This window comes from Sarcophilus harrisii, chromosome 4, assembly GCF_902635505.1.
Source record: "Sarcophilus harrisii chromosome 4, mSarHar1.11, whole genome shotgun sequence".
In the NCBI taxonomy this organism is placed as follows: Eukaryota; Metazoa; Chordata; class Mammalia; order Dasyuromorphia; family Dasyuridae; genus Sarcophilus; species Sarcophilus harrisii.
The window spans coordinates 72,832,702-72,857,839 of record NC_045429.1 but is presented as its reverse complement, the minus strand read 5'-3'; the positions used below and the strand labels follow the sequence as shown (position 1 = coordinate 72,857,839).

The 25,138-nt window shown below is 36.8% G+C and overlaps 1 protein-coding gene across 4 annotated transcripts in view; it reads right to left on the bottom strand.

The window, feature by feature from the left end:
* The window catches only part of RGL1 (ral guanine nucleotide dissociation stimulator like 1), a 306,958-nt gene that overhangs the window by 16,633 nt on the left and 265,187 nt on the right, over positions 1-25,138 (bottom strand). For all 4 annotated transcript variants that reach the window (XM_031937021.1, XM_023501823.2, XM_031937022.1 and 1 more), the window contains 6 exons: positions 23,559-23,643; positions 14,126-14,215; positions 12,342-12,428; positions 10,466-10,498; positions 7,245-7,366; positions 6,140-6,229 (listed from right to left, as the gene is read on the bottom strand). In XM_031937021.1, coding sequence (XP_031792881.1) covers positions 6,140-6,229; positions 7,245-7,366; positions 10,466-10,498; positions 12,342-12,428; positions 14,126-14,215; positions 23,559-23,643 — 507 coding nt within the window. The remainder of the gene's footprint in view (positions 1-6,139; positions 6,230-7,244; positions 7,367-10,465; positions 10,499-12,341; positions 12,429-14,125; positions 14,216-23,558; positions 23,644-25,138) is intronic.

The following is a 25,138-nucleotide window of genomic DNA, read 5'->3' as shown; positions in this document are numbered from 1 at the left end:
TATATAAAAAGATTTTCTGTAGAACCTATGTAAAAATTCAGGAAATAAATGCTTTAAGCTATATTATTTCCAGCTCAGAGAAGGAATAGATTTGGTATCTTCCCAGATCCATGGTTCTCAAATTCTTTTGCCAGGGACCTCTTCAGAAAAACTTTTGCCCTCATATACCACTTTCTCTGTCTACTTGCCACTGTTAAATAAACATTACTAGAATAAATGGCAAGAACACCATTGCTCTGGATAAAATAGCCAAGAGGCTATGTGTGGTTTACATTAAAGAAAGGCCACAAATATACATTCTTGGCTTTAGAAGCAAAACTTCAAAGTTCCCTTTCTCCCCACACCCAACTCCCAGAAATACCTTCTCCGTATCCCCTGCAGAGGGACCTCCTTTCATGAGTCTCCAAAACCTGCAGGGGTACATGGAGGGTAGCTATACCTAAAATCAAAATTCATGCCAGACACAAAGTGCAGACAGCATCATATTATAAACATTCCATGAATCACCAGGAGAAACCTTTTAGAAATACAAAAAAAAAAAAAAAAACTATACTGAAAGTTTTCAGCAATATTGAAAACTCAAAATCTCCAATGAAAAGTTTTTAAAATATAGAGACTTAGTGAAAGAAATTAAAACTATGTGAAAACATAAATAAACTATGTGAGTGTGTGTGTATGTGTGTGTGTGTGTGTGTGTGTGTGTGTGTCACAAGCATATATTAAACATTTACATTATAGAGCCAGACACTATACTAAGCATTAAGAATACAAATAAAGGCATATACACAGTCCCTGACTTCAAGAAGCTCACAACCCAATGGAGGAGGGAGGACAAACATGAAGCTATTTAGGTATTATACAGGACATATTAAGAGTTCATTGAAGTCATTAGGAACTGGAAAGACTGGGAAAGGTCTCTTAAAGAAGGTAGGATTTGAACTAAGTCTTCTAGTCTAGAAAACCAAGATAATTCCACAAAGGCATGAAGATGAGAGACAGAAGCATTATCTCTGAGGAACTGAAAGCAGGTGAGTGAAATTGAATTGCAAAATGTGTAGAAAAGAATAAAAGGGAGGAAGTTTAGAAGGACAGAAAAGAATCAGTTTATGAGACCCTTAAAGTGATGACTGATATTTCTGTGCAATTTTTTAAGAATTAGAAAATCATTAAACTCTGCATACACTTTGGCTTGGTGATACTGCTCCTAGGCCTATAATCCAAAAAGGTCAAAGAAAGAGGAAAAGGACCCACAAAATATTTATAGCAGTTCTTTTTATAGTAGCAAATAAATTAAGGAAGCATGTTTTTTTTATTTAAAGCTTTTTATTTTCAAAACATATGCATAGGTAGTTTTCAACATTCACCCTTGCAAAACTTTGTGTTCCAAATTTTTTTCTTCCTCTCTTCCCCCATCCCTTTCCCTAGACAGCAAGTAATCCAATATACGTTAAACATGTGCAATTCCTCTATGCATATTTCCACAATTATCATGCTGCACAAGAAAAACCAGATCAAAAAGGGGAAAAAAAGAGAAAAAAAAAACAAAATACAAGCAAATAACAAAAAAAATTGAAAATACTATGTTGTGATCCACTCTCAGTCCCCACAGTCCACTCTCTGGATGTAGATGGCTCTCTCCATATAATCTTTTGAACCTATCTGGAAGCCCACATGGACACATACACATTCAACTCAATGAGGTAAGAGATTATGTCGCCTGCCTCTCTAACCTCCCTGCCATCCCTAACATTCTATTGTCCATGAAGTCCCAAATGTCACTCTCCCAGCACCACCTTCTAATTCCACTGAGACCAGCTGAGTTGCATTCATTCTCTGAACATATATTTACTTAGCGCCTGCCATGTTAGGAACACTTGCACTCACACTAGTATTTGTGCTTTTTCTTCATTCCTTAGCTCAGCCCTGGAAGGAAACTCTTTATTTACCAGATCACAGGATCATAGATTTAGACATACATTTAGAGATCCTTTAATCCAAGCCCTTCATTTTACAATAACTGAGTCAAAAAGAAGTCATGGGACTTGCCCAAGGTCACCCTTTTGACAAATACTAGAGAGCCAGCATATTGCTTTTAATGCTCATACCACTGTACTATTTTCTTTCAGAATAAAGGGATTTATAGAATCTTGGTGTTTAACATAACAATAACAATACTACTCATAAGGATAAAAAAGTCAAAAATTTACAGGAAAACTTTTCAAAGACAAAGACCTCATTTCACAAAGTGATTATAAAAACTGATTGCAGATATATACTTTCTGGATCTGTCAAATATAACTGAAAGTGGATTATCTCTGGGAAAAGTCTATGAAATGGATGACCCAATAGCACAAGAACTCCATGGTTAAATTCAACCTGTACTATATGGATAAAGAAGCATCAGACAAATGCTGGCTTCAGGCCAATTTGATTCTAGAAGTAGAAATATTTATGACAGTAAATTGCGAATTTATCTGGCTCCTGGCCCAAGTAATTACAGAAAAGTTATCTTCAAGGGCTCTAGGCTCATTGACTAGGGTAGATTTGGCAATAATGTAGTGAAAACCCAAACAGTGGATCACCTAAGGTTATAAAAATTCAGCACCTATCAGAAATCTAGACATGATCAGGTATCTAGGATTTCCATGAGAAGATCACTGTCATTTATAGACAGATGCCATACTTGTGTACTAACAATATAAATTCCAAAATATTTTTGAGAATTCAACAATATATTGGCTTGAATTGGGCATCACTATGCAATTTTTAAAAAAATTGTTGCCTACAATAATGACCCATAAAAATTTAATGACAATGCTTTTAATAGATATTGCCATATTGAAAGTACATATCTAAACTACATGGAATCAAAATGTTTCAAAACAGAGATCTAGTGGAAGAAACTAAAACCATTTGGGAACAGGATAAAGTACATATCATTCCTACTGTCTTGTCTGCCACTGGAGTTGTCCCAGTCAGCTCACAGAACATGAGCATCTATCTCAATGTTCTTATTCAATTACAAAAAGCAGTCATTTTTGCCACCTGTGAAACAATCTGCAGACTATTAAATATGAAAGAATAAAAGCAAAAGCGTGACACCCTCAGACAGTTTGACTTCCATCAGAAAAGATGAGAACAAAATAAGAGTAGCAACTACCATAATGCTAACAGAAATGATAAAAACTGTGTGACATGCCACTGCAGGGTATAAAAATTTAGTCTGTGCCTACAACCTAGCCAAGAACAACCTGGAGGATAGGATTATACATTAGAAGTTCCCGATCATTCATAGGCCAGCATATAGCAAATCACTATACTATAAACACGGATCTCAGAATACTCTTGAGAACTCAACCAATAAAATGTGTGGGAGCTAAAGCATCATCCCAGACTGAACTGCTGTCCACTGTCACAGTCCCAGCTCACCGGGAGATAGCGATGAAACACTGCCTAGGAGGCTTTCTTCCTGCTCCCTAAGTATTCTCTGTCACTGAAAAAGATCAGCCTCTGCAAGTATCACCGACTGATCATCAGCAGAACCTAAAGACCACATTTGTCATAAATGTCACTGTATGAAGACTATGTCATCTCCACCATTCTATCTGCTTTAGGATGCATTCCATGGACCTTAGAAGCAGAGCTCACTCACATTCAAATATTCAACTACAAAAGCCAGTTATTGCATCCTCATTGACAATAACCCACAGACGACTGAATGCAACAGAAGAACAGCAGGTGGGTGATTTGTCACAGGATCATTTATTTATAATTGAACTTCTCATTTCTCACCAGACTACAATCCAGACTTTTCCCTCCACACAAACACCATTCCCTTCCTCATTTCTTTGGTGCAAGCACTTTCTTGTTCCACTATAATGTAAGTTTCTTGAGGTCAGGGACCATCTTTTTGCTTGCATCTGTATTTTCCTTTTTTTTTAATTATAGCTTTTTATTTACAAGATATATGCATGGGTAATTTTTCAGTATTGACAATTACAAGACCTTTTGTTCCAACTTTTCCCCTTCTTCCCCCCACCCCCTCCCCTAGATGGCAGGTTGACCAATACATTGCATCTGTATTTTCAACATTTAACAAAGTATCTGGCACATACTAAGCACTTAAGAAATGATTATAGACTGCCTGAATTTCATTGAAGATAAAAAACTTTTTAATGAGATTAATAATAATAACATTTCATATTGCTATGCTATATTTTAGAGCAGAAGACTAGAGTTAAATGCTTGCTTCTCAGGTTTATAAGTGGTATAATCTTGTATAAACCATTTAACCTCTCTGAGAGTCAATTCCCTTTTACTAGTGACTTCCCAGAGCTGTTGTGGAAAAAGTTAATGGATACATGTAAACTCTGACTGTTTTCATCATTTGCTGCCCAGGCTGTGGGATCAGCACACCCCCCTGGCAGGGCTACAGGAGAATTCTGGGAAGCAAAGCCAGAAGGAACCTCAGAATTATCCAATCCCTTCATCTTATGGCAACATCAAAGAAGCTCTCTCAAGAGAAGGGTTCTACGATGAGAGAGCGGTTCTTGGTGATGGGGGAAAAGAGTAAAAGCATTTCTAGCAGTGATGGTAGTGGTGAGGGTGGGGGTGACGTTGGTTGGGGGGTGAGGGTGAGGATGAGGATGGTGGGGGTGAGGATGATGATTGTAATGGTGGTGAGGATGAGAGCAGCTAACACTTGCATAGTTCTTACTAGATGCCAGACATTTTACAATTATTATGTCATTTGATGCTCACAACAACCCTGGGAGGTATGTAAGCATGAAAATAAACATAACAGAAAAGAAAAAAAAATCTAGCTAGTATTTATAGAGCACTTTAAGATTTACAATGCATTTTACAAACGTGATCTCAATGGATCCTCATAACAATCTTGGGGGAGAGGTGCTATGGTTACCCCCATTTTACAAATGAGGAGACTGAGATCCATAGCAAGTCATCAAACTTACTGGGTCCCTCTGCTGGTGGTTGGGGCTGCATTTGAATTCAGATCTTTCTGACTCCAGATTTGGAACTAGCTGACTATTTCCTTTCCTGAGGCTGGACAGTCTCTACAAGTAGCTCCAGTTCTTTGTGATCAGCCAATTAACAGACATGGCCACGAGGCAGGACTCACATTCCAGTATCACGCACCTCCATCATGACTCAGAACATTATCTTTGGAAATCAGATTCCTTTTGTTTAATCTCACTACTCAGCTGACCCTGTCCAGTCAGGCAGGGTTATCTGAGAAGGCAACTGGAGCAATCCTTTCTTTTGAGAATTGCAGATTCTATTTGTAAGCTAAGAGAGGCAATAAAAAGGGATCTTACCTAACCTACCTATTATCTCAGAGGGATAACAATCAAATGTTACCTAAGTGGTGCTCTTCCTGGTCCCCTAGTGTGAGTATGAGAGAGAAACAGAGACAAAGAGAAAGAGAGAAGGAGAGACAGAGAGACAAAGATAGAGACACAGAGAGAGAAAGACAGAGACAGAGACAGAGGTGAGAGACAGAGAGAGACAGAGGTGAGAGACAGAGACACACACAGAGACAGAGACAGTGTTCATGTGTGTGTGTGTGTGTGTGTGTGTGTGTGTGTGTGTGTGTGAATTGCTATTAAGGAAACTTTTTTCAGTAAAGATAAGCAATTAAAATCTCGTGCACACTTTATTTCCATTGCCAACTCTTAACTACAAGTTTCTTTGGAAAAACTAAAGATCTGTCCCTGTGGTGTTCATTTAGGCTCATTACTGTCAATCAATAAGGAAGAAAGTGCTTGAATTTCACAAATATGCTTACATTTCATCAGTTTTGAGTTTCTAAGAGTGGACCTGGTCTAGGACTTTTCAAGGTCTTCATTTGCTGACAATAGTAATCCAGGTCTTTCCTAGACCAGGCAATGATGGCCTCCCAATGTTCCCTTCACAAAATAAATGGGCTAATTGTGCTTTACCATTTCCAGATGTCGGCTTCTGCTCAGACATCGGGTAGGCTTTTTATCAGAAAAGCTTCAGATATGTCAATGAACAATATTACCTCCCAAGTTTAAATGTGCATTGACCAAAATGACGACAATAACAAACAAATGCTCCCTCATACCCCAACTAGGCCACTCTGGGAAATGATACTCACAGGCTGAGTCTCTTCACCATACTCTTCCTAGGCTTTGGCGAGGTGGCACTGGTGTCCACAGCAGCTTCAATCTCACAAGAGAGGGCATAGCTATAAATACAGAGCGTTTTAAGGTAAATCACTTCTGAATTATAGAGTTAAGTTTGAATGGATATGAGTAAAGAGACAGATCTTCCCACTCAGCCATGTGTGTAACTTAGATTCATTCTTGACTTTTCACTCTCCCTCATCTGCCATATTAATTTTTTTTGCCTAGTCTTATAGATTCAATCTTTGCAACATGTATCATATCTATTATTTTTATAACATAAAATTCCTTATTAATCCCTCCTTTTCCAAAGATAGGTCCCACAAACCTTTATACAGTTCACATTGGAATCATCACAAAATGCAAATTAATGAAGTGAGAATTGAAGTTTTACAATATTTCTATCTAATGATATAGCACTCTAAAGGCATTACTCATTAAAGATAAATAGTGTCTCCATGTAGATGAAGAAGATTACTTCACTAGATTCACAAAACTAAATATGTGAGACAAAATTCAAACTTAAAACTCTATGAATCCAAGACCAGCATTTATCTATTACTCTACATCACTTCTCCATTATCAGGGCCCGCCAGCCAGATGCAGCAGCTGAGGACGTTTATCCTTCTCATCCAGAGCTATGAAGTTTCTTTATTTAAAGGCCCGCAAAACAAAGTTTTTGTTTTTACTATAGTCCAGTCCTCCAACAGTCTGAGGGACAGTGAACTGGCCCCCTATTTAAAAAGTTTGAGGACCCCTGCAGGTGAGCAGGAAGCTCCCAAATGGAGCAAATAGGTAGGTGAGGACAGGTTAAGTGTTACAGTGGATAGAGAGCCAGGCCTGGAATTGGGAAGACTCATTGTTCTGCATTCAGAACTGGCCTCAATCATTTACTAGCTGTGTGACTCTGGGCAAGTCACTTAACCCTGTTTGCCTCAGTTTCCTCATCTGTAAAATGAGCTGGAGAAGGAAATGGCAAACCCCTGCTGTATCTTTGGCAAGAAAACCCTAGATGGAGTCGTCAAGAGTGGGATGTGATTGAAAACAATTGAACAACAATAATAATGTCCACTTTACCTTTCCTCTTCTGTTAAGAGTCGTTGTCTCTGGAACCACTGAATGAACTTTTGATCAGAGGTCATACAATAGCTGTTGCAGGCTGACTGAAGGAGCTTGATCTGAGCAATGACTTCAAACTCCTAAAGGATAATAGATCAACAAATAGATCATGTGAGTAAGGCAGCAAAATTAAGATCTTCAAACATGGAAACACACCAATGGCATATCAACAACATGACATGTCAGGCAAGGAAGAAACAATGCTGAATATAAAAAACTCCAACATACATAGAGTAAGCTCAAATCTTATGTTTCCTTATAAATGGAATAGCTGAATGATTCTTAAGATATCATAACTCTAGTCCTGAAAGTCTGTGTATGTGTTAGAATGAATGTCAAAATTTTCTAGAAAACAAGTCAGGCTAGAACACTGTCAGCAGGGCAAGTTTCAGTCTTATCAATGCTTAAAGAGACAGGTTTGTTTTTCTATCTCCATTGTCATTTTTTAATACATAAAGGATAATCTTTGGACTGGAGATTTCCTGGAAGTAGGACCCATAGAGAAAAGATACCAAAATTGGGAAGCACCCACGTCCCATACCCACAGGATTATTAAGTAGTTTTGGACTGAATAAAGACTTAGCTCACATGACAATCTGCAACTACAAATGTTTCCCAGAAGTGCTGGGTATCTGGACATAGTCTTGAATATCCAAGAGTCCCTGAAACTGCGCTCAAAGAATTTTTCTTGGGCTTTTATTGCTCTTGTAAATCATTTAACTAAATCTTTTTAAAATCCATGAGAGAATCAACTATGTGCATGTACCAAAAATTCTTTGTTACATACTTCTTTATTAGGGATAAAAAATTATTATGAACTTTTACCTATCATCAAAGTGTCCAGATTTTAAAAACTCCTTCACTTTGAAGTTCGACAGACATGGAACCAAAACTACTCTGAAGTTTAAGGACAAAGGTGAGGAAACAAAGAGACAAAGTCTTTCAAACATTTAGAACAAGCCAGTCATAAAAACCCAGGCAGACTCTCAATGTCTTGACTCTCAGTCCAACTGTCTCCATCCCTAGACAAAACTTCTGCTATCGTAACACAGCCAAAAAAAATGCAATGATGTCAGGGGCCTCGTTCCAATCTTGGCTCTGATAAGAACCAGCCTGGTCATGTACCTTCAGGAGGCCTCAGTTTCCCCAGCAGTAAAATGAAGTCATTGAACTTTATTATCCCAAAGTTCCTTTCTGGCTTTAAAAGTTTATGATTCTAAATCACAAAGGTCAAAAGTATGACAGCATTTTCCAAAGAAAAAATTCTAATGGGTCTCAAAGTATTTATTCATTTGTGCAATTAAATTACTACGAAATCTAGTCTTCAAACTAGCACAATGAAGTGATTCTTCCCTATCCCTAATTACTGGATATTCCATGTGAAACCACATGTTCCTTTCCAAATTGTCATGAAATAATGATCTTACATGGGTATCAACTCCGATTTCACCTCCTGCAGGAAACTTTATCTTATCCCCCCTTCAGTAAAGATTTACCCTTTAATGCATTTGTCTAACAATGTTAAGAATTATAGTGATTCTTCACAGGCTTCCCTCCAGCCTGTAGATGTACTTTCTATAATATGTCAGCCAAAACTGTAGGTAATATTCCACATATGGTCTACGTGCTTCCCCTCTCTCTTCTCCCCAGAAAGCTGGATGATGCAGACACTGGGTCTTGCTTAAAATCTGAATCTCCTCCAGGGCCTTGCACAGGACTCCATTACTGGAACCTAATCACCAAGTTCCAAAGGCAAGAACCTTAGAAACAGACACTGACAGTTCCTTCCCTGACCCTTCCCTTTTTGCTTGTATTCCAAAGACTAAAAAGTGCTCCTGAACTCCAGTTTCCTATCACCTCCTACCTCTCAGTTATCCCCAGCCTAATGTCCTGTGAATATCTCAAGCACAACATGCTCCAGTCACAACTCACCATCTCTCCCTTCCCCCCTTTCTAAACCTTCCCTTCTTCATAACTTCCCCATTACTGTCAACATCACCACCATATTCCCAGTCACTCGGGTTCATAACCTAGATGTCATCTCTGACCTCACTTATACAATGTGGTTGTTATTTCTATTTTTTTCAACATCTTTTGTACATGTTCTCTCCATTTGGCCAAATGTCACTGTGGTAGAGACCCCCATACCCACGCTACTGCAGTAACAAACTATCCTATTATTGTTGGCTCTCTCTTCCTCCAGTCCACTTCCAAATACCAAAAGTGATCTTTCTAAAACCTTTGTGTCTCCAGGTCACCACCTTGTCACACATACACTATAAATTCTACTTGTTCCCTATAACTCTCAGGATCAAAAGTAAAATTCTCTTTTTGGCTTCTAAAGTGTTTTATAAATCAATCATTTCCTACCTTTCCAGTTTTCTTACACCACTCCCTTCTGAGAAAGAACTATGTGCTTCTACAACACTGGCCTAATTACTAGGCTTTGGTTTAAACCTTCAATTGCTAGTTCTACTGCGGTTGTTAGTCTTTGTGATATTTAAAATGCTTTTCCTGCTCACCTGGGCCTCTAGGCTTCCTCCTCCAAGATTCAATTCAAATCCAGCCTCCTCCAAGAGGCCTTTTCTTCTGAAATTACTTTCCCTTTGTCTAGCCAGTATCTATTATATACATATATATACACACACACACACACACACACACATATATATATATATATATATATATATATATATATTTAAATTACCACCAAATCTAATCTTCAAACTAGCACAATGACGTGACTTTCCTATATACATATATATATATATATATATATATATATATATATATATATATATATATTTCACAGGGTAAAATCCCTAATAGGAGTTAAAGAACCTAAGATTTTGAGATAGAATGTTCCTTAGGGAATGACCCAGTCCAACCCCTTCAGTTTTTCAGATGAGGACATTGAGGTCTACAGGGGCTGAGTGAGTTGCCCAAGGTCATCCAGATAACAAGGAGCCAGATTTTCAACTTCAAATCCAGTATGGTTCCCATTTCACTAACCCTCTCTCTAGCTACTGAGAAGATTTGAAACAAATAAATGGGAAAACTGACCTTCCCACCCCCACCAAACCAATCAAACACAACCTTATTTGTCCCCTATTCCTTTCTGAACTGTCAAAGCCTTAAGAATTAAAATGGAAATCCTCCGAAGCATAAATGATACCTACTCTTCTCCTTTTCTCAAAGTTGATCAGTCCACCCTGAAAAAAAGAAAAGCATTGATCAATAAAACAACTGTACCACCACAAGTATTCTAGGTCACTCTACTAAGTGAGGGCTGCTTTTAGAGGGAATTGCTCACAATAATTAATGAACAAAGAAGTGTTGCCACTGTGGTTGCTAAATATAATCCCTGGAGAGCATTGAAATGTATAGCATTTATACATATATAGATAGTATAGTATAAATACTATATTTATACTCCTGTAATATGAGATGTCCTGGGATGACTATTAGAAGTCAGTCAATAAACATTAAGTATACTAGGGATACAAAGGACAACTCCAATTCTCAAATAGTTCACAATCTAATATAGGAGATAACTTGCAAACAACTATGTATAGACATACACTTTATGCAAGATAAATTGGAAATAAAACACTGGATTATTCACCAACGATTCTGGTGAAAGGTGGTATCTTGAAGGAACCAGGGAAGCTGGAGGTTGAATAGAAAGGTGAGGGAAAGGAGTAGATTGCAAAGAGCTTTGAACACCAAACAGAATATTTTATTTGAACTTGGAGGTAATGAAGAGCCAGTGGAGTTTACTGAGTAAGGGAGATTGGGTGACATCATCAGACTTACATTTCAGGAAAAGCATTTTTCAGCTGAGTGGAAGATGGATTGTAGTGGGAAGAAAATTAAAGCAGGGGAACCCAACCGACCAATAAAGAAATCAATAAGCATATATCAACTACCTATTATATTGTCAAAAGAAGGACAGAAAGGAACAATTTCTGCCCTTGCAAAAAATACTTCTATTGGGGAAACAACATAAATAGATCAGAACATACAAAGGACCATTCAGGGGACTGAGGGGAAGGTCCTAGCAGACTAGCATGTGAATAGAAAGGAGGCCAGAGGCCAGGACCCAGACGCCCTTTGCAGAGGATGGCAGAAAGAAAAGCTAAGACAAATTCTTCCTTCAACAGGCTCTTGCTAGATTTTGTTCCCTCTGACCCCAGCAGTAACAACAATTGGCTAAGGACTCACATAGGGAATTAAATTCTCAATGACTATTAAAAAAAGGAAAACATTTCTCCCAAAAGGCAAAGCTAAATATCAGTTTCAATTTCCTCATCCCCTCAGCTCAGCAAGAATCCTGTTCTCTTGGGGTTGAATTTTACTCTCTCACATATCACTTCCATTGAAGTCATTAAAACTGGGGGAGAAGGGAGTTTCTCCAGTATATGTAAAGGAAGGCAGGGCCTGAAAACATGTTATCTCAAAGAGACAGAAACTCCACAATACACATCATCAATCAGCTCAGATCTGGTTTTATGCTAACTTGTTACTTTTGACAATGATGGAAAAAAAAATTAGAGAAGAATATGTGAAAAACTCAGTCAGATCTCTGATTATCTGTGATAATCTCCAAAGGCTAGCTGACCATTGGCCTTGTGTGTTGTAAAGGAGATTCTAGTTTGGTTTTGGAATAGACAAGAAGGCCACTGAGATCCCTTTTAATTCTGGGATTCTGTAACTTCTTTTCTCAGCTAAACTTTCATTTGTACTACTAGTAGGTAGCAAAAATGACCTGCTTGGGTTTTACTTTTTTCCCAGTTCCTAGTAAAGAGGCCAAATGGGTACTCAAGGCAGGAAGCTAGGAAGTTACCAGAGATTTGGCTTTTTGATTAAGGGTTGGCTATAAACTTCAGGGTTAAGGAGAGACCATAATTAATAAGCATTCACTGACCATCCTAGCAAGGATTGTGTTAGCATCTGAGGATAGGAGTTCAAAAGCAAGACAGTCCCTGGCTTTTCTACACATGATGAAAATGGCAGAGAAGGAAGATATGTTCTCAGAAATCACAGAAAACCCACCTCAATGTAGTCCTGGAGAGCAGTGTCCAGCATGGTCAAATCAGTCAAGAAGGTCCCAAGATAGGGCACAGTTCCCTGCATGACTCCCTAAATAGAAATTAGAACAGAAATGTTGTCTTTTTTTTTCCCTCTTTCCCCTGGCCACTATAATACAAGGTGATTTTTCTCCTCTGCTACATCCAACAGACATAGCAATCTGATGGGCCTTATCCAGATCTGGATTCATGTCCATTTAAAATTATGATTAAATCTGATTTGAACTGAGGACACCCAAAGAAGAATTAGTTCATCTACTAATCTGTCCTTTGAAGTCATTAAAGCAAAGTTGTTCATGCTTGAAAGCCTTTATTTGGTTTGTTTGTCTTATTTCAATTCAGAGAAAATTCAAGACATCTGCATAACATTCAACCTTCTTTCAGAGTGTGATTATCCCTTTGGTTTCAAATAGCTTTGGTTATGACCCGGGTCTGGGCCCCTTGGACTACCAAGGTATATCATGACTGAAAGGTCTTACATGTTGAGAAGAACAACATACATTGTAGAGGACTCTTAAAAAGGCAATCAATGTAATATCCTTCCAGACTGAAAAAAGAAAAGGCATTCTACCCCAAGTGCCTCCAGAGGGCCTTATAGGACTAAAACCAGAAGGGGAAATCTCAGGAAAAATCAAAGAAAAATTCCTTGCCAGATCCCTCAACATAAAGCCGACAGCAACCTCTGGCAAAGTCAGTTCTGGCAATTTCTTGGTCCCTTAGTCACGACTGTATTCTGTCATTAGCCCTTCCTTGCCTATGATGTTAGACACCTTCATCCAGAACCAGAATGCATCTGAATTCTAACAGCTACTTTTAATTTATCATTTAAACAACCCAAAATGTGCAAAACATTTTGAATACTTTCCAAGTTTTATGTTACAGAGAGCATGATTTAGTCTGATTTACTTCCAACTTCCCAAAGGAAGGAGGGGAGTAGGGAGGGAACCCTCCTCCACTGGGAAAGTCAGATTAAGAATGTTTGGGCCAAACCGAGTCCAAACTCTAATCCACCTTTCCTCCCAATCTTTCCAACCTCATCTTCCCTAAAATTTCCATGTCCCTCCTTTTTTTTGCCAAGAGAAAAGCTGAAAATGAAATTAAAAATAGAAACAACTTTTCAATTTCAATCAAGGAGCTTTAATTAAGATTCCTTCAGTAACTTGAATATTTGGGAGGTTGAGAGGGAGAGATTCATCTGAATTCAGATTCCAAAAGAAAAGCTAGACATTACTCTGAGACAGATAATAAAGGAACGAGTCCAGAGAGGGCAATGACCAGTTCTCTGTATTATGAACCTTCCCTCCAGAATAACCAGGGTTAGGGTCACCATGAACAAAGGGGCTGGCTGAGAGTTTTATGCATCCTACAGTGACAGGAAGCCCTGGGTTATCAATGCTTCTGGTGAGAAAGGAGACAGGTAGGAGGCTCCAAATGTCAGGAGGGAGAAGGAAGGAAAGGAAGAACAGCAGGGAGCGGATGGTGAACTCACTTCCCTGATTTCTCTATCTGTAGTGCTGGTGTCTAGGGCTACTAGGTCACACTTCTCAGTCCCTGCAGAATTCTATATCTAAGAACAATGCCAGCTGAAGTAACTGCTTCATAGGTTTGTAAAGGGTCAGATAGCACATATACAATCAAGTAAAAAGTACTAAACAAATAGGAGACAGCAGGGTTACTAATAGCATGATATCTGCTAAGGGTAGCTGGAGGGTCCTTTGGCTGCATAAACAGAACTGCAACAGCACGTACCATATCCTTCTGCAGCTGAAGCCGTCTCTGGGTCCTCTTCTGATTTTCTTTCACGTTGCTATCCAAATTTGCGAATTTTGAGGTGCCTTCCTAAGGAATAAACAAAAGGATAACATTGAGCCAGGAAACAACAGGGCATCACTTTTCATATGAAAGATTTTGTGTTACACTTTTATATACCACACTTGACATTAGGAAAATCTCTGAATTGTAGTGAAATATTATGCATAGTAACAACAAGATTATGTGTTGATCAACTGTGATGGACTTGGCTCTTCTCAACAACGTGGTGATTCAAGGCAATTCCAATAGACTTGGGGTGGAAAATGCCATCTGCATCCAAAGAGAGGACTATGGAGACTGAAATGTGGATCAAAACATAGTATTTTCACTTTTTGTGTGTTTTCTTCTCTCTTGTGTTTTTTTTTCATTTTTGGTCTGATTTTTTTTTTTGTACAACATGACAAATATGGAAATATGTTTAAGAGAATTGCACATATTTAACCTATTATCAGATTACTAGCTGTCTTGGAGAGGAAGGAGATAAAGGAGGGAGGGAGGAAGAAAAATTTGGAACACATTACAAAAATGAATGTTGGAAACTACCTTTATGTATATTTGGAAAACAAAATACTATTGAAGATGTTTTTTAAAAGAAACTGGGGGGGAAATAAATGTTAAAAACTATCTTTACGTGTATTTAGAAAAATAAAATAGTACTGAAAAGTAAATTGAAAAAAAAATGTTCTGAGATAAACATGTGATTGGTTTCTACCTCTGATGTTGTGTAAAATATGAGGAGGTTCTGTAAGGCAAACACCACCACAAGATGGAAAGCCTTCTCTTGAACCTCCAATTTCACTCAGTCGGCATGAACACATGTCCTGGAGAGGCAGACTGATTTCTTCTGCACATTTTGTGATTTCTTGATCTTGGCAGTGAATGGATGTACCATCATTCTGTGGAAGGAAAGGGACTCTTTCTGTGGTATTTCTTGGCTAACTGAAACTCAGAGTTACTGGAAGTTTTCTGAGGAAGTCCAGCTTCATATAGCTAATCTACAAATGCAAAATCTCCTCACTTTAATCCCCCTTTTTTCCTTCTTCCCCTTCTTTCCCTCTTCTAAATCCAACCTCCCAAGCAAACTTTCAATCTGGACACTGTTACAAATCAACCTAACATATCAGTTACATAAGGAGAAATAGTCTCCCTTTCTCCCTCCCTTTTGTTATTATAATATCTACACAAAATGACTAACCTCAGGTTTGCTGACTGACTATAAATTGTTTTTCAGCTTTGTGGTTTTGGGGTCTTGTTAAGTTCTCGTTTCTTAGGAACTGTATGAATGGGGAGGCATATTTCACAATTCAGAAGTTTTAAAATCTCCACTGCCTGATCTAAATTCTTAGTCAGTATTTCCCTGAATCTCTAATATTACCATGGCATAAGACTATTTTTTTCTCCCTACAATACTACCGAAAGAACATTTTTTTTTTCCTTTTCCCAGTGAGTCAGCTTTGCTGATATATCATGTTGGGCATTAACTCACTTCAAGTTGATAATTCTCCAGACTGAACCAGCATCTTAACAATACCTACCAGCTGGCCATTTAGCAAGTCATGTTGCTCTTCCCGTTTATTCTACTCTTTTTTTGTCCATGTAGGAATGAATGGGGGGAAGGGGAGGAGAAATTTTATTTCCTTGGGCCAATTTCTTTCCAGATACTTAATATATATTAACATCCAATATTTGTATCAATTATAATCAAAAATGTAGCAGGAGGCAGTATAACATAATGAATGACTTGGAGATAGCTTCTGAACCAGGGGTCTTTGAGGGGAAATTTACCTCTGATTCATTTAGCTGTAGTAAATGTTCAAGATTTCTACTTCTACTTCACTTTGGTAGAAGGAGTTTCTTCATTCAGGTTTTCCCATACCAATAAAATTCTAGGTTCAAGATAAAAAGAAAACCAGAACTTCTAGGAGAGTATTTTTCTGATTCTATTCTTATTGTACTGTTTCTAAGGAGTGGTGAATAAATTTATTAATGTACATAAAATTCTTAATAAGAATATCTGAAAGCCTAGTCATTTTAGAAAAAAAATATAGATTTAAAGGAAATGAAACTTAATTGCCCAGTGAAACCCTATATAGTTTTTCATTTTAATGAGGTTTTAAGTATAAATTATTTAATTCCTTATAATATAATTTCCTCTACAACCCTTTCCAGTTTTATAAAAACTGTTCTCTTGAAGGCCACCTCAATCATAAAATCTAAAGGTCTTTTCTTGGGCTTCATCTTGCTTTTTTTTTTTAAGTATTGGATATTACTGACTAAATACTATCTCCCCTGTTAAAAAAAATTGAAGATATGTTTTATTGACGTTTTTGCCTTTTTATTACACTTATGAAAGAAAAAAGTAAACAATTTCTTACCATCTGGACTCAATTTTCCCTTGTGACAAAGAAAAAATATTAAATCAGTGACTATATTTAGCAGGGTAGGCACTTTTCTTCCCTTGTTATCCCATGTTTCATTGTGTATTTTCTATGATGTTCATTGGCTTTCCAATTACTTTGTAACTTTATAAGTTTGGTTTCTTTTTAATGATCTCATATATATTGTTATCTACTACATTTTTATAATCATTGAGAGTAGATTGATCTTTTGGTCTTATGTATTTCATTCATTAACATTATACCTATTTTCCCATATTTCTCTTAATTCCTTACATTTGTCATTTCTTCCTGGAACAACAATATTCTATTACAATCATTAGTAATAATATTTGGGTTTTTCAGCACCTCTTCTAATACATTAACAACAATTTTATTTCCAATTTTTTATTACAACAAAGATTACAATTTATTGACCAACAGGATGATTTCAGAAAGGCCTGGAGAGACTTACATGAACTGATGCTGAGTGAAATGAGCAGGACCAGGAGATCATTATATACTTCAACAACAATACTATATGATGACCAGTTCTGATGGACCTGGCCATCCTCAGCAACGAGATCAACCAAATCATTTCTAATGGAGCAGTAATGAACTGAACTAGCTATGCCCAGAAAAAGAACTCTGGGAGATGACTAAAAACCATTACATTGAATTCCCAATCCCTATATTTATGCCCACCTGCATTTTTGATTTCCTTCACAAGCTAATTGTACAATATTTCAGAGTCTGATTCTTTTTGTACAGCAAAATAACGTTTTGGTCATGTATACTTATTGTGTATCTAAGTTATATTTTAATATATTTAACATCTACTGGTCATCCTGCCATCTAGGGGAGGGGGTGGGGGGGGTAAGAGGTGAAAAATTGGAAGAAGAGGTTTGGCAATTGTTAATGCTGTAAAGTTACCCATGTATATATCCTGTAAATAAAAGGCTATTAAATAAAAAAAAAGATTACAATTTATAAGTGCTTTATACATATATACATACACACACATCTAATATATATACATACATATATGTATATATATGTATATATATTAGATGTGTGTGTGTGTGTGTGTGTGTCTCTTTTACTTTCTTAGGGGATATATCCAATAAATAGAATCATCCAAAGGTATGGACAATTCAGTTACTTTCCCCTGCAGAATTCCAAACTGATTTCCAGAACAGTTGGACCAATTCACAGCTACACCAACAACATATTACTTTCTTCCACAGCCTCTGTAAAACAACTATTTCTAGTTTTTCAATTTTTTGTTTTTGTTACTTTTTTCCAATTTATAAGATGTTGGAAACAACCTTGGGGTGACTTTTAAGTTGCATTTCTCTACTCTTAGTGATGTGGAAGATATTTTCATTTGTTCATTTATATTTTGTCACTTTTCTTTTTACAATGGTTTGTTCCAAGTCCTTGGAACCACTTATAGGAATACCACAACTTTTGGTGTTACATATTTGTTTCAAGTCCTTTTATATTCTGGATACCAGACTTTTATCAAGAGTTTTTGACACAAATATTTTCCCATTCTACAGTTTTTTTTTAAATTTTAACTTCATTTTACTCATGCAAAAGTTTCTGAACTTTATATAACTGAAATGATCTCTTTTGTCTTACATGACTCCTCTACCCTTATTTGGTTAAGATTTATTCCCCTACTCAGTTATAAAAGGTGTTCTCTCTAGTCCTATTCTAATTTATAAATAGCTCTTTATAGTCATATATCCATTTTGCACTTATTGTGATATATGTTCTAAGATGTTGGTCTAAAACTAATTTCTACCAAACTACTTTCTACTTTTTCTAGCAGTTCTTGTCAAAACTGGAGTTGTACCTCGAGTAATTCAAATCCTACCCCTCATAATGAATCTTATTCTTAGTCTCTTGGGCTTATCAAATATTAGGATGCTATTTTTATCATTTGTGATTCTTAGATCCTGTTACATTCTTCTATTTTGCTGAGAAATTTTTTAATCAGGACTAAGTTGTTTCATAATACACATACACACAAGATAGACACACACACACACATAGGCATGTGCACACATATGTAGATATAGAATTATAACTGCTTTATAACACAAGTTTGAGGGCTTGTAACTCTATATCTCTTTCATACTTATTCTCTATTTCTCTTAATATTCTTGACCTTTTATTCTAACCAATGAATTTTGTTCTTTTGTCTAGTTCTGTCAAGTAATGATTCTCTTGGAGCTTCAGATGCTAAAATAGCAAATCTACCATCTTCCTTGGAACTCTCTTAGTTTTAAGCAATAGTATAATTCTCAATTTTTTTTCTATTTTTCTCATTGTTTGGCCTTTAATTATCACAGGCATCTTTTCATCCTTCATCCTCATCTCTCATTCCCTAAATATTAGGTCTACCCTGAGTGTCCTCCTTTTCTCTCTTTTCTTTAATAACTTTGTCCACTTCTACTTTTCAGCTTTTTTGGTATAGAATCATAAATTTAAAGCTGGAAGGGATTTTGAATATAATTTATTATAATTCCCTCATTTCTTTAGATAAGGGACACTCAAGCCAAAAGAAGTTAAGAAGTAATTTATCTGGGTTCTTAAAGTAGTAAGCAGCAGGGTCAGTGTTTGAAGCCAGATTTTCTACCTTCAAATCCAACATGCTTTTAAATTTAAGATTTAGTAGATTTGTTTGCACAAAAACTTTAAAATTTTCCATAATCAAAATTACCTATTTTATTTTCTATGATCCATTCTATCCTTTATTTCTTTTCTTTTATCCATAGATCCGATGTCATTATTTCCTGTCATATTTCTCTAATTTGTTTATGATGTGACCCTTTAACATTTAGGTCATATCTTCACAGAGCTTATCTTGGTATAAGACGTGGGTCAAAATATAATTTATTCCACAAAATATCCTATTTTCCTATAAGTTTTTTTTTAATCAAAAAGTAAGTTCTTGTCATAGGTGCTGGGGGTGTCTGTTATTTATCAAATACTAGAATTACTAGACATATTTGCTTCAGTGTATTGTATAGTTAATCTGTTCCTTTGGTAAATCTATCTTTTAACCAAATAATTTTGAGAATTCCTGATTTTTAGTATCATTTGAGAATTGGTACTACTAGGCCCCTTTCATTCCCAGTTTTTTCTTTTTTCAATTTCTCATGAAATTATTTTTTTTTTCCTTTATGTGAACTTATTGGTTTTTTTTTTTGGCTTTGTAAAGTAATCCTTTGGAGTTTTAATTGTGGCATTGACAAAGCAAATTAGATAGTATAATCAAGATATATTATTATTATATTATTGTCATTTTTATTATGTTGACTCAACTTATCCCTAAGCAATTAATATTTTTCTAATTATTTTGGTCTGTAGTGTTTTGTGATTGCATTTATATAGTTTTGTGCAGATATTACTGATGGTATTTTATACATTCCATCATTATTATACATGGAACTTACCTCTTCCTGCTGGGTTTTATTATTATTTTTTAAAGATTACATGTGGTATTTTATGTCATTTTTGCCAGTGGCTCCTAATTTTATATAATTTTTATTACATTGTGGTCAGTAAAAGATGTGTATAATATTTCTCTTTTTCTTTGTGAGGTGTTTATATCCTAAGAAATGATCATATTTTGTTACGGTACCATATACAAATGAGAAATATGTATTCTCCTTTCTGTTTCTCTTCAATAATTACAAAGAGTCTAATTTTTCTGAAATTCTATCCAAGGCTTTAACTTCCTTCTTGTTTACTCTTATTCTCCCATACTCCCAAGTCCCAAAATCTGAAATGTTGGAATGATCTTTAACTTTCCATTTCTTTCATCTTCATTCACAACCATTTAATTTTAAGTCTTAAGAATTCTTTCTTTAAAATATTTCTCAATGTATAAATATATAATTTTTTTATAAAGCAGCTCTTTTTGTTGTGGCAAAGAATAAGAGGGGTCCCCAGCAATTGAGGAATTACAGTATATGAGTGTAATGGAATATTATTATGCCATAAGAAATTAAAAATGTCACAGTTTTATAGAAATCTGACAAGATCTTTATGAAGTGACATAAAGCAAAGTCAGCACAACCAGAATAACAATTTATACAAAAATCACAGCATTGTAAAGAAAACTTTGAAAGACTTTAGAATTCTAGCCAGTGCAGTGAGAACTACAATTCCAGAGGAACACATTACCCAGTGCCTAACAGAAAGCCAATGAACATGCATTTTTGTCCATGTCCAATGCAGACTTATTTTTTAAATAGCTATATAGATATATGACCCCTGTACAAGGGTCTTGTTTATTTTTAATGGAAAGAGGAGGAAGAGAAAATAAATGAAAAAATGTTTTTTAGAAGCTCAACATTTTTCACATCAATTCTTTCTTTTCTATAATCATTTGCATCACTCTAGTGCTGGGATTCATTCATTCGTGGGATATAGTATTTACACCAGCTGTCTGTCATGTGTCCTTCTTTATCTTGACTTCCTGTAATCCCTGTCTCCTGTCAAAGCTTGTTTCAAGTACTACCTATTAAATGATGCCTCAACTGCTAGTATTTCTCTCATTACTTTGTATTTATTTCAAATTTTATTTTGTGTGCACTTATAAGCATACATATCATATGAAGGAATCCTATAAAATGTAGACTCCTTGAGGATAGGAACAGTTTCATGTCGCCTCAGCATCTAGCACACTGTCAGTCACAGTACTTAATAAAATGCTGGTATATTAATTGATTGATCAATGAATAAATGAAGGAAAACTAGAGTGCTACTCAAAATCTATAAGCAAGATGCCTTTTAGTGGGAGGCACAATGCAGCTACTCAGATGGGGTTATGGGGTTCATAGTCTGGTGGTGTCCAATAATCTTGGAACATGATTTTATTGGTATAAGGAGAACCCAGTGATGAAATACCTCTTTTAATCAACACCTTTGCTACCACTTACAGCCTTATCAAATTGCCTGGGATACTGAGAGAAGACTTGATTTCCCAGGGTCACACAGCCAGTATTTTTCAGAGAGAACTTCAATCCAGATCTTCCTGGTTCTGAGGCAAGCTCTCTATCTACTAAGCTACCTTGCTGCCTCAGAGTCCAGTGTGGGAGATAAAACAGAGACAGATACAAGCCCATTAACTGCACTGGAAGCTTAAAGGCAAGGGCTATATTCCATCTGAACTTCCCCTCTCTGGGGTACCTAACAAGCACATTAGATTTTGAATAAATGGTTGTAGAATTTGTTTTAAGTGGGAAAGTAACACACAGATAGCCCATTCTAAGCTCCGATTTTAGTTTCTTTAGAATTTCAATAGAGTTAGAAATCTGAACAAGCTTTGGGGCAAAACTTCTATGTTTAAGAATGGTTTGTGGAATAGTTAATGGCAAGATATAGTTTTGCTGCTAGGATTTCTGCCAAAATTCTTCCTGAAGACAATTGTACAGAACTGGATTTATCTACCTTGGAAAGATGACTCATCTCTGTAGGGATCTGAATCGATGGCTCCAGTTAGTCTCATTTCATTATTACTGACATTGACACTGCTAAGCCATCCCTTTCCAACCAGATGGATTTGCATTTAAAGTCTACAAATCCAGGGGGATATGAGGCAGGGTTGCAACTCAATCTAGCAAGCAGTGTCTTGTGCCCCATTAATCAGGTGGACCAAATCTAGACTCAGACATCAGCATGAAGCGGCTCCCTAGGAGGAGGATGACTGTCGGAGAGCAGGTGAAGTGATTCCACTTGAATTAAGAGAAGTTATAAAGTCAGAGGCCATCATGTTAGGTCTTAAGAGGATAGAATCAAGAGCTTCTAAGGAGGGAAAGCTACAGGAAAAAAAATCGGCTCAATATTGGGGAAAATTTTCTGACAATGAGAATGATCCAAAAGTAAAGTGGGCTGCCAAGGGAAATCGAGGGTCCTCCCTGACTAGTGGTCTTCAATAAAGGAAGGCCTGTCAGGAATGTTGCAACAGGGACTCCTTTTAGGTTCTGGTTGAACTAGATGGCCAGTGAGCTCCCTCTCACCTTTCCAGTTCTGTGATTCTATGACCAGTCACAGAAACCACTGCAAAAATGCTCTGCTGTCTGTCAACCTGACACCTTCTGATATAAACTACTAAGATTACTGGACTGGATCCACTCTTGTCTCAGAGCCACTTCAGCAGTGACTGATTCTAACTGACCTTTACTCATACAAGCTGCTCGTCACACAAAAGTTCTCCAGCTGTTTTGTATTCCATTCTATATTTCTTTAGCATTAATATAGACCAGATATTGCAGATACAGTAGCTGGTAGAGTAAATGCTGGCCCTGGGATCAAGAAAGCTCAGATTCAAATCCTACTTTTTATACTCCTGAACTATAGCCTTGGGCAATGTTCCATTTGGCTCGGTTAAGTCCCCTAGGACTCATTTACTAAATCAGAGAAGTATATATAAGCTGGTGGAGGGAGTTCCCAAGCTGTGAGTTCCTTATTGAGGAAATCTCAGATCCTTCCAGTATTCCCCTCTGTGCAAAACACAAGTCATTCTTTTCTAATTCTCTACAAATTTCAAGCACAGAACAGCTGGTTCAAGAAATGTTGCTGACTGGGTGATTGCTCAATTCCTAGTGGAACTGGAATCTTGTCATCCTCTGGGGAGACTTTGCTGAGAAAGAATTCTAATGTCTTCCCCAACAGAAGGCCAGCACTTAGTATATGCATTGGAATTTGCTAAATATATATAGATATGCAGTAGGTTTCACAATCTGTTTAAGCATTAAATTGAGAAAGGACAACTCCTAATTAGACTTTGAATTTTCCCTATTGCATTCTACATAGTAAGCAAGTGTGTGACCTCTAAATGTCATCAGTTCAGTACTCTTCCCCCTCCTCACATACACACACGTGTCAGTGGAAGGATTTAAAGGGCATGAAAATAGTTTCTATAATGAGTTTAGTTCAGCAAGCATATCATCACACTAGCATACATAGTGGCTCACCTTCATCAGTAATTCTCGGCTGGTCAAATGATTATTATGGTCTGAGAAGATATCTGAAAGTTCTTCAAACATCAACATTCTGTCCCTAAGGATAGAAATTTAGAAAAAAAAATAGCACACAATGAACCAAAGGCTGATTTATTATTCCAATTTTCTGCAGTAACCCTAGCTAAAAAAAAAAATCCATATTGTTATTAAGCAAATATTAATATTAAGTGCCTCCTGCATGCCAAAAAATTGTACCAAGTGCTTTAAAAGTATTATCCAGTTTGATCCTCACAACCAACCTGTGAGATAATGCCATTATTATCTCCATTTTACAGCTGGAGACTTTAAGGCAAACAGAGATTGTCTTGTCCGGGATAACAATTAGGGGAGTGTCTGAAGGTGGTCTGGAATTCAGGTTCTGAGTTCCTGATTCCAGGCACCAAGACTCTATCCACTGCACCAGGTCCAGGACAAGATATTCTCAAGCTCTAAGTTTAGTAAAACTTCAGAATCTTGTATCCAGGGTGTTTCATTTTTTTTTTTCAAGGTAGACATGGTTCTCTGTCAAGGAAAAAAAAAAATATGTTTTCTTATAATCCTAAACATCATAGATATAGAACTGGCATGTCATCTTGAACTCATATAGTCCAGTCCCCTAGCTTTACAAATGAGAAAACCGAGGCTCATAAAGGATAAGGGATTTGCCTAGAAGTAGTAGTGTCAGAGATGGTATTTGGAACCCTGGTCTTTTAGTTCCAAATCTTCCAACCTTCCCAGAAAGTTTGAATTAAGTAAAAAAAATATCCTGGTTAACTCCCTTATGGAGTTAACAATCCTTTTTTTTTTTTTGGGGGGGGGGGGGAGTGGGGACAGCAATTGGGATTAAATGGCTTGTCCAGGGTCACATAGTGTCTGAGGCAGGATATGAACTCAGAGCCTCTTGATTTCACTGCTGGGACTCTATCCATTGTGCCAGCTAGCTACCCCAGGGGGAGTTAACAATCTCGAAGAAAGTCATGTCCAAATATGAACCTAAGAAACTGGCTCCTAAATCTATCAATGATATTCTGATAATAGCATTACTGAAACACTTATATTAAGCAGAAAACAGCTTGTGTTTTTCTTTAAAACCCTGAGTCTGCTAAGAAAAGGGAAGCTTCTGTGTGGTGACCAAGGTACAAAGTCTAATAGTTTTATGACTGACTGGCATTCTACCCTCCAAACTTTACAGGATGAATACTTCCCTGTGCCAGGTTTGGTTGGCTGCCTAGACTTTCCATGATAATTGTGATAAATATTTGACATTTATAAAGACATGCCTCTCATCACCTGACTGCATCCTGTGGCTTCAATATGGGGCCACTTCCAGGATCACGCAAAGTATGCCAGATTTTTCACTGGCAAATTGCAACAAATCCAAAGTCACAGATGGCTTAATCAGACCATATCAAGAATATTCTGTTCAATTATGGAAGCTACAGTATAGATAATACATTGATAAACAAGAGAGTATAAAAAAGAGCCAGTTTGAGGAAGGGTCTTAAAGCCATGTCATATGAGATTAGGTTGAAGAAACTGATCAATTTGCTATT